This window comes from Nerophis ophidion, linkage group LG21 (assembly GCF_033978795.1).
Source record: "Nerophis ophidion isolate RoL-2023_Sa linkage group LG21, RoL_Noph_v1.0, whole genome shotgun sequence".
NCBI classification, from domain to species: domain Eukaryota; kingdom Metazoa; phylum Chordata; class Actinopteri; order Syngnathiformes; family Syngnathidae; genus Nerophis; species Nerophis ophidion.
In genome coordinates this window covers 43,239,852-43,254,784 of record NC_084631.1, presented here as the reverse complement: position 1 = coordinate 43,254,784, position 14,933 = coordinate 43,239,852, and the positions used below count along the sequence as shown (strand labels likewise).

Sequence of the window (14,933 nt, the reverse complement as noted above, 5' to 3'; positions counted from 1 at the left end):
GAAGCATGTTAAGGGGGTCAAATTACAGCGCGTAGGTGCGGAATAATAATAAAACACAGCAGTTTCAATAGGACCCTAAATATTGCCATGAATGGATTAACGTGGAGCCCAATTTAAACAAGTTGAACAACTTATTGGGGTGTTACCATTTAGTGGAGTGGCGACTTGTCCAGGGTGTACGCTGCCTTCCGCCCGATTGTTGCTAATAGGTACCAGCGACCCCAAAGGGAATTAGCGGTAGGATGGATGGATTGATGTACTGAACTGTGCAATCTACTAATAAACATTTCAACCAATCAATAATCCGCCCGAAACGCAGCTGATGTAAACTATTATTTTTTTACTCAAATGTAAACTATTTGTTATTTTCCAAACAAAGCATTTGATGAAAACAGCTGACGTCACTGGTGTACTTCCGGCGCATGCTGATGACGTGGGGCAAGTCTTCGAAAAAGCGAGACGGACTACAGTCGACAACCTTATCTTTTTACCCTCAAACAAGGCACAAAAGAACATTATTTGGGTAAGTGAGAGGCATTTAAAATGATTTCGCGGAGTTTGTCAGCCATTATTGAAACGGGGGCATCATTTCGCTGACAAATAATGCCTTCATAATGGCGGCATTTAGCAGCATCACAAATGATTCAAATAACTTTCTCACAACACTTTTGTTGTCTTCAGCAGTGTAAGCCGCCCTCCTAGTTATTTTGTTGTCTTCAGCAGTGTAAGCCGCCCTCCTGGTTGTTTTGTTGTCTTCAGCAGTGTAAGCCGCCCTCCTGGTTGTTTTGTTGTCTTCAGCAGTGTAAGCCGCCCTCCTAGTCCAACACTTTTGTTGTCTTCAGCAGTGTAAGCCGCCCTCCTGGTTGTTTTGTTGTCTTCAGCAGTGTAAGCCGCCCTCCTGGTTGTTTTGTTGTCTTCAGCAGTGTAAGCCGCCCTCCTAGTCCAACACTTTTGTTGTCTTCAGCAGTGTAAGCCGCCCTCCTAGTCCAACACTTTTGTTGTCTTCAGCAGCGTAAGCCGCCCTCCTAGTCCGACACTTTTGTTGTCTTCAGCAGTGTAAGCCGCCCTCCTAGTCCAACACTTTTGTTGTCTTCAGCAGTGTAAGCCGCCCTCCTAGTCCAACACTTTTGTTGTCTTCAGCAGTGTAAGCCGCCCTTCTAGTCCAACACTTTTGTTGTCTTCAGCATCGTAAGCCGCCCTCCTAGTCCGACACTTTTGTTGTCTTCAGCAGTGTAAGCCGCCCTCCTAGTCCAACACTTTTGTTGTCTTCAGCAGTGTAAACCGCCCTCCTAGTCCAACACTTTTGTTGTCTTCAGCAGTGTAAGCCGCCCTCCTAGTCCGACACTTTTGTTGTCTTCAGCAGTGTAAGCCGCCCTCCTAGTCCGACACTTTTGTTGTCTTCAGCAGTGTAAGCCGCCCTCCTAGTCCAACACTTTTGTTGTCTTCAGCAGTGTAAGCCGCCCTCCTAGTCCAACACTTTTGTTGTCTTCAGCAGTGTAAGCCGCCCTCCTAGTCCAACACTTTTGTTGTCTTCAGCAGTGTAAGCCGCCCTCCTAGTCCGACACTTTTGTTGTCTTCAGAAGTGTAAGCCGCCCTCCTAGTCCGACACTTTTGTTGTCTTCAGCAGTGTAAACCGCCCTCCTAGTCCGACACTTTTGTTGTCTTCAGCAGCGTAAGCCGCCCTCCTAGTCCGACACTTTTGTTGTCTTCAGCAGCGTAAGCCGCCCTCCTAGTCCGACACTTTTGTTGTCTTCAGCAGCGTAAGCCGCCCTCCTAGTCCGACACTTTTGTTGTCTTCAGCAGCGTAAGCCGCCCTCCTAGTCCGACACTTTTGTTGTCTTCAGCAGCGTAAGCCGCCCTCCTAGTCCGACACTTTTGTTGTCTTCAGCAGCGTAAGCCGCCCTCCTAGTCCGACACTTTTGTTGTCTTCAGCAGTGTAAGCCGCCCTCCTAGTCCGACACTTTTGTTGTCTTCAGCAGTGTAAACCGCCCTCCTAGTCCGACACTTTTGATGTCTTCAGCAGTGTAAGCCGCCCTCCTAGTCCGACACTTTTGTTGTCTTCAGCAGTGTAAGCCGCCCTCCTAGTCCGACACTTTTGTTGTCTTCAGCAGCGTAAGCCGCCCTCCTAGTCCGACACTTTTGTTGTCTTCAGCAGCGTAAGCCGCCCTCCTAGTCCGACACTTTTGTTGTCTTCAGCAGCGTAAGCCGCCCTCCTAGTCCGACACTTTTGTTGTCTTCAGCAGCGTAAGCCGCCCTCCTAGTCCGACACTTTTGTCGTCTTCAGCAGTGTAAGCCGCCCTCCTAGTCTGACACTTTTGTCGTCTTCAGCAGTGTAAGCCGCCCTCCTAGTCCAACACTTTTGTTGTCTTCAGCAGTGTAAGCCGCCCTCCTAGTCCGACACTTTTGTTGTCTTCAGCAGTGTAAGCCGCCCTCCTAGTCTGACACTTTTGTTGTCTTCAGCAGTGTAAGCCGCCCTCCTAGTCCGACACTTTTGTCGTCTTCAGCAGTGTAAACCGCCCTCCTAGTCCAACACTTTTGTTGTCTTCAGCAGTGTAAGCCGCCCTCCTAGTCCAACACTTTTGTTGTCTTCAGCAGTGTAAGCCGCCCTCCAAGTCCAACACTTTTGTTGTCTTCAGCAGTGTAAGCCGCCCTCCTAGTCCGACACTTTTGTTGTCTTCAGCAGCGTAAGCCGCCCTCCTAGTCCGACACTTTTGTTGTCTTCAGCAGTGTAAGCCGCCCTCCTAGTCCAACACTTTTGTTGTCTTCAGCAGTGTAAGCCGCCCTCCTAGTCCAACACTTTTGTTGTCTTCAGCAGTGTAAGCCGCCCTCCTAGTCCAACACTTTTGTTGTCTTCAGCAGTGTAAGCCGCCCTCCTAGTCCGACACTTTTGTTGTCTTCAGCAGTGTAAGCCGCCCTCCTAGTCCAACACTTTTGTTGTCTTCAGCAGCGTAAGCCGCCCTCCTAGTACGACACTTTTGTTGTCTTCAGCAGCGTAAGCCGCCCTCCTAGTCCAACACTTTTGTTGTCTTCAGCAGTGTAAGACACCCTCCTAGTCCGACACTTTTGTTGTCTTCAGCAGCGTAAGCCGCCCTCCTAGTCCAACACTTTTGTTGTCTTCAGCAGTGTAAGACACCCTCCTAGTCCGACACTTTTGTTGTCTTCAGCAGTGTAAGCCGCCCTCCTAGTCCAACACTTTTGTTGTCTTCAGCAGTGTAAGCCGCCCTCCTGGTCCGACACTTTTGTTGTCTTCAGCAGTGTAAGCCGCCCTCCTAGTTGTTTTGTTGTCTTCAGCAGTGTAAGCCGCCCTCCTGGTTGTTTTGTTGTCTTCAGCAGTGTAAGCCGCCCTCCTAGTCCGACACTTTTGTTGTCTTCAGCAGTGTAAGCCGCCCTCCTAGTCCGACACTTTGTTGTCTTCAGCAGTGTAAGCCGCCCTCCTGGTCCGACACTTTTGTTGTCTTCAGCAGTGTAAGCCTCCCTCCTAGTTGTTTTGTTGTCTTCAGCAGTGTAAGCCGCCCTCCTGGTTGTTTTGTTGTCTTCAGCAGTGTAAGCCGCCCTCCTAGTCCGACACTTTTGTTGTCTTCAGCAGTGTAAGCCGCCCTCCTAGTCCGACACTTTTGTTGTCTTCAGCAGTGTAAGCCGCCCTCCTAGTCCGACACTTTTGTTGTCTTCAGCAGTGTAAGCCGCCCTCCTGGTCCGACACTTTTGTTGTCTTCAGCAGTGTAAGCCGCCCTCCTAGTCCGACACTTTTGTTGTCTTCAGCAGTGTAAACCGCCCTCCTAGTCCAACACTTTTGTTGTCTTCAGCAGTGTAAGCCGCCCTCCTGGTCCAACACTTTTGTTGTCTTCAGCAGTGTAAGCCGCCCTCCTAGTCCAACACTTTTGTTGTCTTCGGCAGTGTAAGCCGCCCTCCTGGTCCAACACTTTTGTTGTCTTCGGCAGTGTAAGCCGCCCTCCTAGTCCAAGACTTTTGTCGTCTTCGGCAGTGTAAGCCGCCCTCCTAGTCCAAGACTTTTGTTGTCTTCAGCAGTGTAAGCCGCCCTCCTAGTCCGACACTTTTGTCGTCTTCGGCAGTGTAAGCCGCCCTCCTAGTCCGACACTTTTGTTGTCTTCGGCAGTGTAAGCCGCCCTCCTAGTCCAACACTTTTGTTGTCTTCAGCAGTGTAAGCCGCCCTCCTAGTCCGACACTTTTGTCGTCTTCAGCAGTGTAAGCCGCCCTCCTAGTCCGACACTTTTATTGTCTTCAGCAGTGTAAGCCGCCCTCCTAGTCCGACACTTTTGTTGTCTTCAGCAGTGTAAGCCGCCCTCCTAGTCCAACACTTTTGTTGTCTTCAGCAGCGTAAGCCGCCCTCCTAGTACGACACTTTTGTTGTCTTCAGCAGCGTAAGCCGCCCTCCTAGTCCACCACTTTTGTTGTCTTCAGCAGTGTAAGACACCCTCCTAGTCCGACACTTTTGTTGTCTTCAGCAGTGTAAGCCGCCCTCCTAGTCCGACACTTTTGTTGTCTTCAGCAGTGTAAGCCGCCCTCCTAGTCCAACACTTTTGTTGTCTTCAGCAGTGTAAGCCGCCCTCCTGGTCCGACACTTTTGTTGTCTTCAGCAGTGTTAGCCGCCCTCCTAGTTGTTTTGTTGTCTTCAGCAGTGTAAGCCGCCCTCCTGGTTGTTTTGTTGTCTTCAGCAGTGTAAGCCGCCCTCCTAGTCCGACACTTTTGTTGTCTTCAGCGGTGTAAGCCGCCCTCCTAGTCCGACACTTTTGTTGTCTTCAGCAGTGTAAGCCGCCCTCCTAGTCCAACACTTTTGTTGTCTTCAGCAGTGTAAGCCGCCCTCCTAGTCCGACACTTTTGTTGTCTTCAGCAGTGTAAGCCGCCCTCCTAGTCCGACACTTTTGTTGTCTTCAGCAGTGTAAGCCGCCCTCCTAGTCCGACACTTTTGTTGTCTTCAGCAGCGTAAGCCGCCCTCCTAGTCCGACACTTTTGTTGTCTTCAGCAGCGTAAGCCGCCCTCCTAGTCCGACACTTTTGTTGTCTTCACCGGTGTAAGCCGCCCTCCTAGTCCGACACTTTTGTTGTCTTCAGCGGTGTAAGCCGCCCTCCTAGTCCGACACTTTTGTTGTCTTCAGCGGTGTAAGCCGCCCTCCTAGTCCGACACTTTTGTTGTCTTCAGCGGTGTAAGCCGCCCTCCTAGTCCGACACTTTTGTTGTCTTCAGCGGTGTAAGCCGCCCTCCTAGTCCGACACTTTTGTTGTCTTCAGCGGTGTAAGCCGCCCTCCTAGTCCGACACTTTTGTTGTCTTCAGCGGTGTAAGCCGCCCTCCTAGTCCGACACTTTTGTTGTCTTCAGCGGTGTAAGCCGCCCTCCTAGTCCGACACTTTTGTTGTCTTCAGCAGCGTAAGCCGCCCTCCTAGTCCGACACTTTTGTTGTCTTCAGCAGCGTAAGCCGCCCTCCTAGTCCGACACTTTTGTTGTCTTCAGCAGCGTAAGCCGCCCTCCTAGTCCGACACTTTTGTCGTCTTCAGCAGCGTAAGCCGCCCTCCTAGTCCGACACTTTTGTCGTCTTCAGCAGCGTAAGCCGCCCTCCTAGTCCGACACTTTTGTTGTCTTCAGCAGCGTAAGCCGCCCTCCTAGTCCGACACTTTTGTTGTCTTCAGCAGCGTAAGCCGCCCTCCTAGTCCGACACTTTTGTTGTCTTCAGCAGCGTAAGCCGCCCTCCTAGTCCGACACTTTTGTTGTCTTCAGCAGCGTAAGCCGCCCTCCTAGTCCGACACTTTTGTTGTCTTCAGCAGCGTAAGCCGCCCTCCTAGTCCGACACTTTTGTTGTCTTCAGCAGCGTAAGCCGCCCTCCTAGTCCGACACTTTTGTTGTCTTCAGCAGCGTAAGCCGCCCTCCTAGTCCGACACTTTTGTTGTCTTCAGCAGCGTAAGCCGCCCTCCTAGTCCGACACTTTTGTTGTCTTCAGCAGCGTAAGCCGCCCTCCTAGTCCGACACTTTTGTTGTCTTCAGCAGTGTAAGCCGCCCTCCTAGTCCGACACTTTTGTTGTCTTCAGCAGTGTAAGCCGCCCTCCTAGTCCGACACTTTTGTTGTCTTCAGCAGTGTAAGCCGCCCTCCTAGTCCGACACTTTTGTTGTCTTCAGCAGCGTAAGCCGCCCTCCTAGTCCAACACTTTTGTTGTCTTCAGCAGCGTAAGCCGCCCTCCTAGTCCAACACTTTTGTTGTCTTCAGCAGCGTAAGCCGCCCTCCTAGTCCGACACTTTTGTTGTCTTCAGCAGCGTAAGCCGCCCTCCTAGTCCGACACTTTTGTTGTCTTCAGCAGTGTAAGCCGCCCTCCTAGTCCGACACTTTTGTTGTCTTCAGCAGTGTAAGCCGCCCTCCTAGTCCGACACTTTTGTTGTCTTCAGCAGCGTAAGCCGCCCTCCTAGTCCGACACTTTTGTTGTCTTCAGCAGCGTAAGCCGCCCTCCTAGTCCGACACTTTTGTTGTCTTCAGCAGCGTAAGCCGCCCTCCTAGTCCGACACTTTTGTTGTCTTCAGCAGTGTAAGCCGCCCTCCTAGTCCGACACTTTTGTTGTCTTCAGCAGTGTAAGCCGCCCTCCTAGTCCGACACTTTTGTTGTCTTCAGCAGCGTAAGCCGCCCTCCTAGTCCGACACTTTTGTTGTCTTCAGCAGTGTAAGCCGCCCTCCTAGTCCGACACTTTTGTTGTCTTCAGCAGCGTAAGCCGCCCTCCTAGTCCAACACTTTTGTTGTCTTCAGCAGTGTAAGCCGCCCTCCTAGTCCGACACTTTTGTTGTCTTCAGCAGCGTAAGCCGCCCTCCTAGTCCGACACTTTTGTTGTCTTCAGCAGCGTAAGCCGCCCTCCTAGTCCAACACTTTTGTTGTCTTCAGCAGCGTAAGCCGCCCTCCTAGTCCGACACTTTTGTTGTCTTCAGCAGTGTAAGCCGCCCTCCTAGTCCGACACTTTTGTTGTCTTCAGCAGCGTAAGCCGCCCTCCTAGTCCGACACTTTTGTTGTCTTCAGCAGTGTAAGCCGCCCTCCTAGTCCGACACTTTTGTTGTCTTCAGCAGCGTAAGCCGCCCTCCTAGTCCAACACTTTTGTTGTCTTCAGCAGTGTAAGCCGCCCTCCTAGTCCGACACTTTTGTTGTCTTCAGCAGCGTAAGCCGCCCTCCTAGTCCGACACTTTTGTTGTCTTCAGCAGTGTAAGCCGCCCTCCTAGTCCGACACTTTTGTTGTCTTCAGCAGCGTAAGCCGCCCTCCTAGTCCAACACTTTTGTTGTCTTCAGCAGTGTAAGCCGCCCTCCTAGTCCAACACAAGATGTCGTACATGCTCCCACATCTCCACAATGGCTGGCAGGTCGACCAGGCCATCCTCTCCGAAGAAGACCGAGTGCTCGTCATCCGCTTCGGACACGACTGGGACCCCACCTGCATGAAGATGGACGAGGTCTTGTACAGCATCGCTGAGAAGGTGAGCAACCTCAGGGATGGGAATTTTCCGCGGAATTCTGCCAATGCCCCCAGACCCCCCTAGCACCCGAGTGCAGTAAGTGCACTCGGGTGCAGCCGCTATGATTTTGTAAATCATTATTCCCCTTCCTGCAGCCTTCAATCCACACTCAGCTGCCTTATTAGCATAGGCTAGGCCAGGGGTCGGCAACCCAAAATGTTGAAAGAGCCATATTGGACCAAAAATACAAAAAACAAATCTGTCTGGAGCCGCAAAAACTTAAAAGCCATATTACATACAGACAGTGTGTCATGAGGTATAAATTGAATTAGGAGGACTTAAAGGAAACTAAATGAGCTGAAATATATCTACAAATGAGGCATAATGATGCAATATGTACATACAGCTAGCCTAAATAGCATGTTAGCATCGATTAGCTTGCGATCATGCAGTGAGGAAATATGTCTGATTAGCACTCCACGCCAAGTCAATAACATCAACAAAACTCACCTTTGTGCATTCATGCACAACGTTAAAAGTTTGGTGGACAAAATGAGACGGAAAAAGAAGCGGCATAAAACATGTCTTAGAAAGCCGGAGGAAGTTATACATGTAAACCAGGGGTGCCCATTACGTCGATCGCGAGCTACCAGTCGACCGCGGGGGGTGTGTCAGTCGATGTCCAGCCAGGCTTTTAAAAAAAATAGACCTAAAAATGAGTGATCATCAATCTTCACCAAGACGTCACTTAAATGACATTCACGGTACCGGAGGGTCTTGTGAGATGACGCTGGCTGCTGCAAGATCATTATTATGAAAATATGACCGAGAGGAAGGCGAGAAACACTTTTTATTTCAACAGACTCTCGCGCCGTACCTTCCGTCAAAACTCTAAAGGCCGACTGCACATTTCCTATCTTCACAATAAAAGCCCTGCTTCATGCTGCCTGCGCTAACTAAATACAGAGTCTCGGAAAACTGGCGTGCACAAGCGATCCCTCAGAAAGCTGGCGTGCACATCACTTGTGCACGCCAGCTTTCTGAGACTCTGTATTTAGTTAGCGCAGGCAGCATGAAGCAGGGCTTTTATTGTGAAGATAGGAAATGTGCAGTCGGCCTTTAGAGTTTTGACGGAAGGGACGGCGCGAAAGTCTGTTGAAATAAAAAGTGTTTCTCGCCTTCCTCTCTGTCATTTTTTCATAATAATGAACTGGCAGCAGCCAGCGTCATCTCACAAGACCCTCGGGTGCCGGGAATGTCAATCAAGCAAGCTACGGAATTTGCCGCCAATGTTTTTCTTGTAAAGTGTATGGAAGCTGGATGAATTAGATGCCAAAAACTAACCACTTTCATGTGGTATTGTACAGAAAGGACAACTTTTTTTCTCCTCCATTTGAAAATGTGGGCGTTATCATCATTACTGTCTGATTCCAATCAATGCAAGTCATCAGACTCAGGTAATACACCAACTTATATTCTTGTCTTCGTGAAAGAAAGACATCTATATGTGTTACACATGCTTGTATTATCATTAAACACATTTAACTTGTTTACAAAAATGTCTCTTTCATAAATAAATAAATATAAATGATATATATAAATGAGGTAGATCCCCTCGAGTTGGTCAATTGAAAAGTAGCTCGCCTGCAGAAAAAGTGTGGGCACCCCTGATGTAAACAAACTACGGTGAGTTCAAGGGCCGTCGAAATTAGTAGGACAAAACAGCAAATACTCAAATCAGTCAAGCATGTTTAATATAAACAGTGTGTTTTATAACAATTAGGGAGGTTTGTGTCATGTTTGTCCTCCTACAGAAACCATATTAAAACAAAAAATATGTTTTTCCCCCCGTCATCTTTTTCCATTTTTCACATATTTTTGAAAAAGATCCAGAGAACCACTAGGGCGGCTCCAGAGCCATGGGTTGCCAACCCCCGGGCTAGACACATTTACAACATGCTCATGGAACTACTTTTAGTGACACATCCATCCATCTTCTACCGCTTGTTCCTTTTGGGGTCGCAGGGGGTCCTGCATCCTACCTAAACTGCATTCGGGTGGAAGGCGGTATACACCTTGGACAAGTCCCCACCTCATCAAAGATGTACAACCTTCACACACTAGGGAGCATTTAGCTTTGCCAATCAACCTATCCCCACGTGCATGTCTTTGGAGGTGGGAGGGGCCTATCCCCACGTGCATGTCTTTGGAGGTGGGAGGGGCCTATCCCCAGGTGCATGTCTTTGGAGGTGGGAGGGGCCTATCCCCAGGTGCATGTCTTTGGAGGTGGGAGGGGCCTATCCCCAGGTGCATGTCTTTGGAGGTGGGAGGGGCCTATCCCCAGGTGCATGTCTTTGGAGGTGGGAGGGGCCTATCCCCACGTGCATGTCTTTGGAGGTGGGAGGGGCCTATCCCCAGGTGCATGTCTTTGGAGGTGGGAGGGGCCTATCCCCAGGTGCATGTCTTTGGAGGTGGGAGGGACCTATCGCCAGGTGCATGTCTTTGGAGGTGGGAGGGGCCTATCTCCAGGTGCATGTCTTTGGAGGTGGGAGGGGCCTATCCCCATGGATACATGGATGATACAGCAGAGGATTGGGAGAATATCATGTGGTCAGATGAAACCAAAATAGAACTTTTTGATATAAACTCAACTGGTGGTGTTTGGAGGAAGAAGAATACTGAGTTGCATCCCAAGAACACCATACCTACTGTGAAGCATGGGGGTGGAAACATCATGCTTTGGGGCTGTTTTTCTGCTAAGGGGACAGGACGATTGATCCGTGTTAAGGAAAGAATGAATGGGGCCATGTATCGTGAGATTTGGAGCCAAAACCTTTGAATGCTTGACCAAATACTTATTTTCCACCGTCATTGACAAATAAATTCTTTAAAATTCCTACAATGTGAATTCCTGGGGCGTTTTTTCACATTCTGTCTCTCACAGTTGAAGTGTATCTATGATGAAAATTACAGACCTCTGTCATCATTTGAAGTGGGAGAACTTGCACAATCGCTGGGGGGGGACATATTTATTTATTTATTTTTATTTATTTTTTTATTTGTGGCGGCCGTAATTCTTTCGTGGCGGGCCGCCACAAATAAATGAATGTGTGGGGAAACCCTGGTCTCTTGTGTTCATGTGAGCATTTTATTGGCCCTAGTGTGTGAATGTTGTCTGTCTATCTGTGTTGGCCCTGCGATGAGCTGGCGACTTGTCCAGGGTGTACGCCGCCTTCCGCCCGATTGTAGCTGAGATAGGCGCCAGCACCCCCCGCAACACCGAAAGGGAATAAGCGGTAGAAAATGGATGGATGGCATTTTACCATCATCTTCATTTCAGTTTTACGGCGGTGTATACTTCCATCTCTAAGCACAATGGACATTGTTTTGCTACTTCCTGTGTCACCTGGCAGGTGAAAAACTTTGCAGTCATCTACCTGGTGGACATCACGGAAGTGCCGGACTTCAACAAGATGTACGAGTTGTACGACCCTTGCACCGTCATGTTCTTTTTCAGGTAGACTTTCTTCCTTGTCCTGTCCTGCTCCTCAGACTAATCCTAGTTGATGAAGATGATGAATGTCTTACTTCTTGCCTTATTTCTGTTGGACTGCATGAAAAGCATGGATGACATTCTTTGCTGCAGGAGAGCCTAGAAAGAAGAAAAAGCAATGTCATGCCCGTGTTTGTCCGCAGGAACAAGCACATCATGATCGACTTGGGCACCGGCAACAACAACAAGATCAACTGGACCATGGAGGACAAGCAGGAGATGATAGACATCGTGGAGACCGTGTACCGAGGAGCCAGGAAAGGACGAGGTCTGGTGGTGTCACCCAAGGACTACTCGACAAAATACAGATACTGACTTCACTTGTGCTGGACTTGCAGCCAAATACCTTTTTTTTTTAACAAGACTCATTGTTGTTGTGTCTTATGTCTGCTGCAATTAAAATCCCTTTCAAATCATGTGCGATACAGGCAGTCCTGCAGCGGGTTTACTTGTGTCTGTGTGAGTGATATCATGTGTGATACAGGCAGTCCTGCAGCGGGTTGACTTGTGTCTGTGTGTGTGAGTGATATCATGTGTAATACAGGTAGTCCTGCAGTGCGTTGACATGTGTGTGTGTCTGTGTGTGTGAGATATCATGTGTGATACAGGCAGTCCTGCAGCGGGTTTACTTGTGTCTGTGTGTGTGTGAGTGATATCATGTGTGATACAGGCAGTTCTGCAGCATGTTTACTTGTTTGTGAGATATCATGTGTAATACAGGTAGTCCTGCAGTGCGTTGACTTGTGTGTGAGATATCATGTGTAATACAGACAGTCCTGCAGTGCGTTGACTTGTGTGTGTGTGAGAGTGATATCATGTGTGATACAGGCAGTCCTGCAGCGGGTTTACTTGTGACTGTGTGGGTGTGAGTGATATCATGTGCGATACAGGCAATTCTGCAGCGTGTTTACTTGTGTGTGAGATATCATGTGTGATACAGGCAGTCCTGCAGTGCGTTGACTTGTGTGTGTGTGTGTGTGAGATATCATGTGCGATACAGGCAATTCTGCAGCGTGTTTACTTGTGTGAGTGACATCATGTGCCATACAGGCAGTCCTGCAGCGGGTTTACTTGTCTGTGTGTGTGTGAGTGATATCATGTGTAATACAGGTAGTCCTGCAGTGCGTTGACTTGTGTGTGTGTGTGAGATATCATGTGTGATACAGGCAGTCCTGCAGCGGGTTTACTTGTGTCTGTGTGTGAGTGATATCATGTGCGATACAGGCAGTCCTGCAACGGGTTTACTTGTGTCTGTGTGTGTGTGAGTGATATCATGTGTGATACAGGCAGTCCTGCAGCGGGTTTACTTGTGTCTGTGTGTGTGTGAGTGATATCATGTGTGATACAGGCAGTTCTGCAGCGTGTTTACTTGTGTGAGTGATATCATGTGTGATACAGGTAGTCCTGCAGCGGGTTTACTTGTGTGTGTGTGAGATATCATGTGTGATACAGGCAGTCCTGCAGCGGGTTGACTTGTGTCTGTGTGTGTGTGAGTGATATGTGTAATACAGGTAGTCCTGCAGTGCGTTGACGTGTGTGTGTGTGTGTGTGTGTGTGTGTGTGTGTGAGAGAGAGAGAGAGATATCATGTGTGATACAGGCAGTCCTGCAGCGGGTTTACCTGTGTCTGTGTGAGTGATATCATGTGTGATACAGGCAGTTCTGCAGCGTGTTTACTTGTGTGTGAGATATCATGTGTGATACAGGCAGTCCTGCAGTGCGTTGACTTGTGTGTGAGATATCATGTGTAATACAGGTAGTCCTGCAGCGGGTTTACTTGTGTCTGTGTGTGTGTGAGTGATATCATGTGTGATACAGGCAGTTCTGCAGCATGTTTACTTGTGTGTGAGATATCATGTGTGATACAGGCAGTCCTGCAGTGCGTTGACTTGTGTCTGTGTGTGTGTGTGTGTGAGATATCATGTGTGATACAGGCAATCCTGCAGCGGGTTTACTTGTCTCTCTGTGTGAGTGATATCATGTGTGATACAGGCAAATCTGCAGCGTGTTTACTTGTGTGTGAGATATCATGTGTAATACAGGCAGTCCTGCAGTGCGTTGACTTGTGTGTGTGTGTGTGAGATATCATGTGTAATACAGGTAGTCCTGCAGTGCGTTGACTTGTGTGTGAGATATCATGTGTAATACAGGTAGTCCTGCAGCGGGATTATACTTGTGTCTGTGATATCATGTGTGATACAGGCAGTTCTGCAGCGTGTTTACTTGTGTGTGAGATATCATGTGTGATACAGTTAGTCCTGCAGTGCGTTGACTTGTGTCTGTGTGTGTGTGTGTGTGAGATATCATGTGTGATACAGGCAATCCTGCAGCGGGTTTACTTGTCTCTGTGTGTGAGTGATATCATGTGTGATACAGGCAATTCTGCAGCGTGTTTACTTGTGTGTGAGATATCATGTGTAATACAGGCAGTCCTGCAGTGCGTTGACTTGTGTGTGTGTGTGTGTGTGTGTGTGTGTGAGATATCATGTGTAATACAGGTAGTCCTGCAGTGCGTTGACGTGTGTGTGAGATATCATGTGTAATACAGGTAGTCCTGCAGTGCGTTGACGTGTGTGTGTGTGTTTGTGTGTATGTGTGAGATATCATGTGTGATACAGGCAATCCTGCAGCGGGTTTACTTGTCTCTGTGTGTGAGTGATATCATGTGTGATACAGGCAATTCTGCAGCGTGTTTACTTGTGTGTGAGATATCATGTGTAATACAGGCAGTCCTGCAGTGCGTTGACTTGTGTGTGTGTGTGTGTGTGTGTGAGATATCATGTGTGATACAGGCAATCCTGCAGCGGGTTTACTTGTCTCTGTGTGTGAGTGATATCATGTGTGATACAGGCAATTCTGCAGCGTGTTTACTTGTGTGTGAGATATCATGTGTAATACAGGCAGTCCTGCAGTGCGTTGACTTGTGTGTGTGTGTGTGTGTGTGTGTGTGAGATATCATGTGTAATACAGGTAGTCCTGCAGTGCGTTGACGTGTGTGTGTGTGTGAGATATCATGTGTAATACAGGTAGTCCTGCAGTGCGTTGACTTGTGTCTGTGTGTGTGTGTGTGTGAGATATCATGTGTGATACAGGCAATCCTGCAGCGGGTTTACTTGTCTCTGTGTGTGAGTGATATCATGTGTGATACAGGCAATTCTGCAGCGTGTTTACTTGTGTGTGAGATATCATGTGTAATACAGGCAGTCCTGCAGTGCGTTGACTTGTGTGTGTGTGTGTGTGTGTGTGAGATATCATGTGTAATACAGGTAGTCCTGCAGTGCGTTGACGTGTGTGTGTGTGTGAGATATCATGTGTAATACAGGTAGTCCTGCAGTGCGTTGACGTGTGTGTGTGTGTGTGTGTGTGTGTGTGTGTGTGTGTGTGTGTGTGTGTGTGTGTGTGTGTGTGTGAGATATCATGTGCGATGCAGGCAGTCCTGCAGCGTGTTTACTTCTGTGGTTGTGTGTGTGAGTGATATCATGTGCGATACAGACAGTCCTGCAGTGCGTTGACTTGTGTGTGTGTGTGAGATATGTGCGATACGGGCCGTCATGCAGCATGTTTACTTGTGTGTGATATCATGTGTGATACAGGCAGTCCTGCAGCGTGTTTACTTGTGTGTGTGAGATATGTGTGATACAGGCAGTCTTTCAGCTTGTTTACTTGTGTGTGATATCATGGTAAATGGGTTGTACTTGTATAGCACTTTTCTAACCATTTTTAAGGAGCCCAAAGCGCTTTGACAGTATTTCCACATTCACCCATTCACACACTGACAGCGAGAGCTGCCATGCAAGGCGCTATTATATGTCATAATATTTAAGGGACAAGCGGTAGGAAATGATGGATGGATGGCCTTGTCTTTACTGTGACGCTAAGTGCGTGTTCCTGTAATGTCCACCAGGTGGTGCCAAACACTTTTTCACCTGTGCTGCAAACACGTTTGTT

At 48.6% G+C, this 14,933-nt stretch overlaps 1 protein-coding gene across 2 annotated transcripts; it reads left to right on the top strand.

Moving 5' to 3' along the window:
* The first annotated feature begins 381 nt into the window (after positions 1-381).
* txnl4a (thioredoxin-like 4A) lies at positions 382-11,409 on the top strand. 2 transcript variants are annotated; one of them, XM_061882682.1, is made up of 4 exons: positions 382-523; positions 7,273-7,454; positions 10,847-10,950; positions 11,130-11,409. In XM_061882682.1, the coding sequence occupies exons 2-4, from the start codon at positions 7,302-7,304 to the stop codon at positions 11,299-11,301; spliced, it is 429 nt and encodes a 142-aa protein (XP_061738666.1). In that variant the 5' UTR covers positions 382-523; positions 7,273-7,301; the 3' UTR covers positions 11,302-11,409. The 2 variants fall into 2 exon arrangements, with proteins under 2 accessions (XP_061738666.1, XP_061738665.1); XM_061882681.1 differs by having other exon boundaries at positions 7,270-7,454.
* Positions 11,410-14,933: the final 3,524 nt, after the last annotated feature.

Bases quoted from the DNA above. Each gene is read 5' to 3' on its own strand.
- txnl4a (XM_061882682.1), top strand. From the start codon at position 7,302: ATGTCGTACATGCTCCCACATCTCCACAATGGCTGGCAGGTCGACCAG. The intron at 7,455-10,846 runs GTGAGCAACCTC...GTCACCTGGCAG, and splicing joins TGTACAGCATCGCTGAGAAG to GTGAAAAACTTTGCAGTCAT. The intron at 10,951-11,129 runs GTAGACTTTCTT...GTTTGTCCGCAG, and splicing joins ACCGTCATGTTCTTTTTCAG to GAACAAGCACATCATGATCG.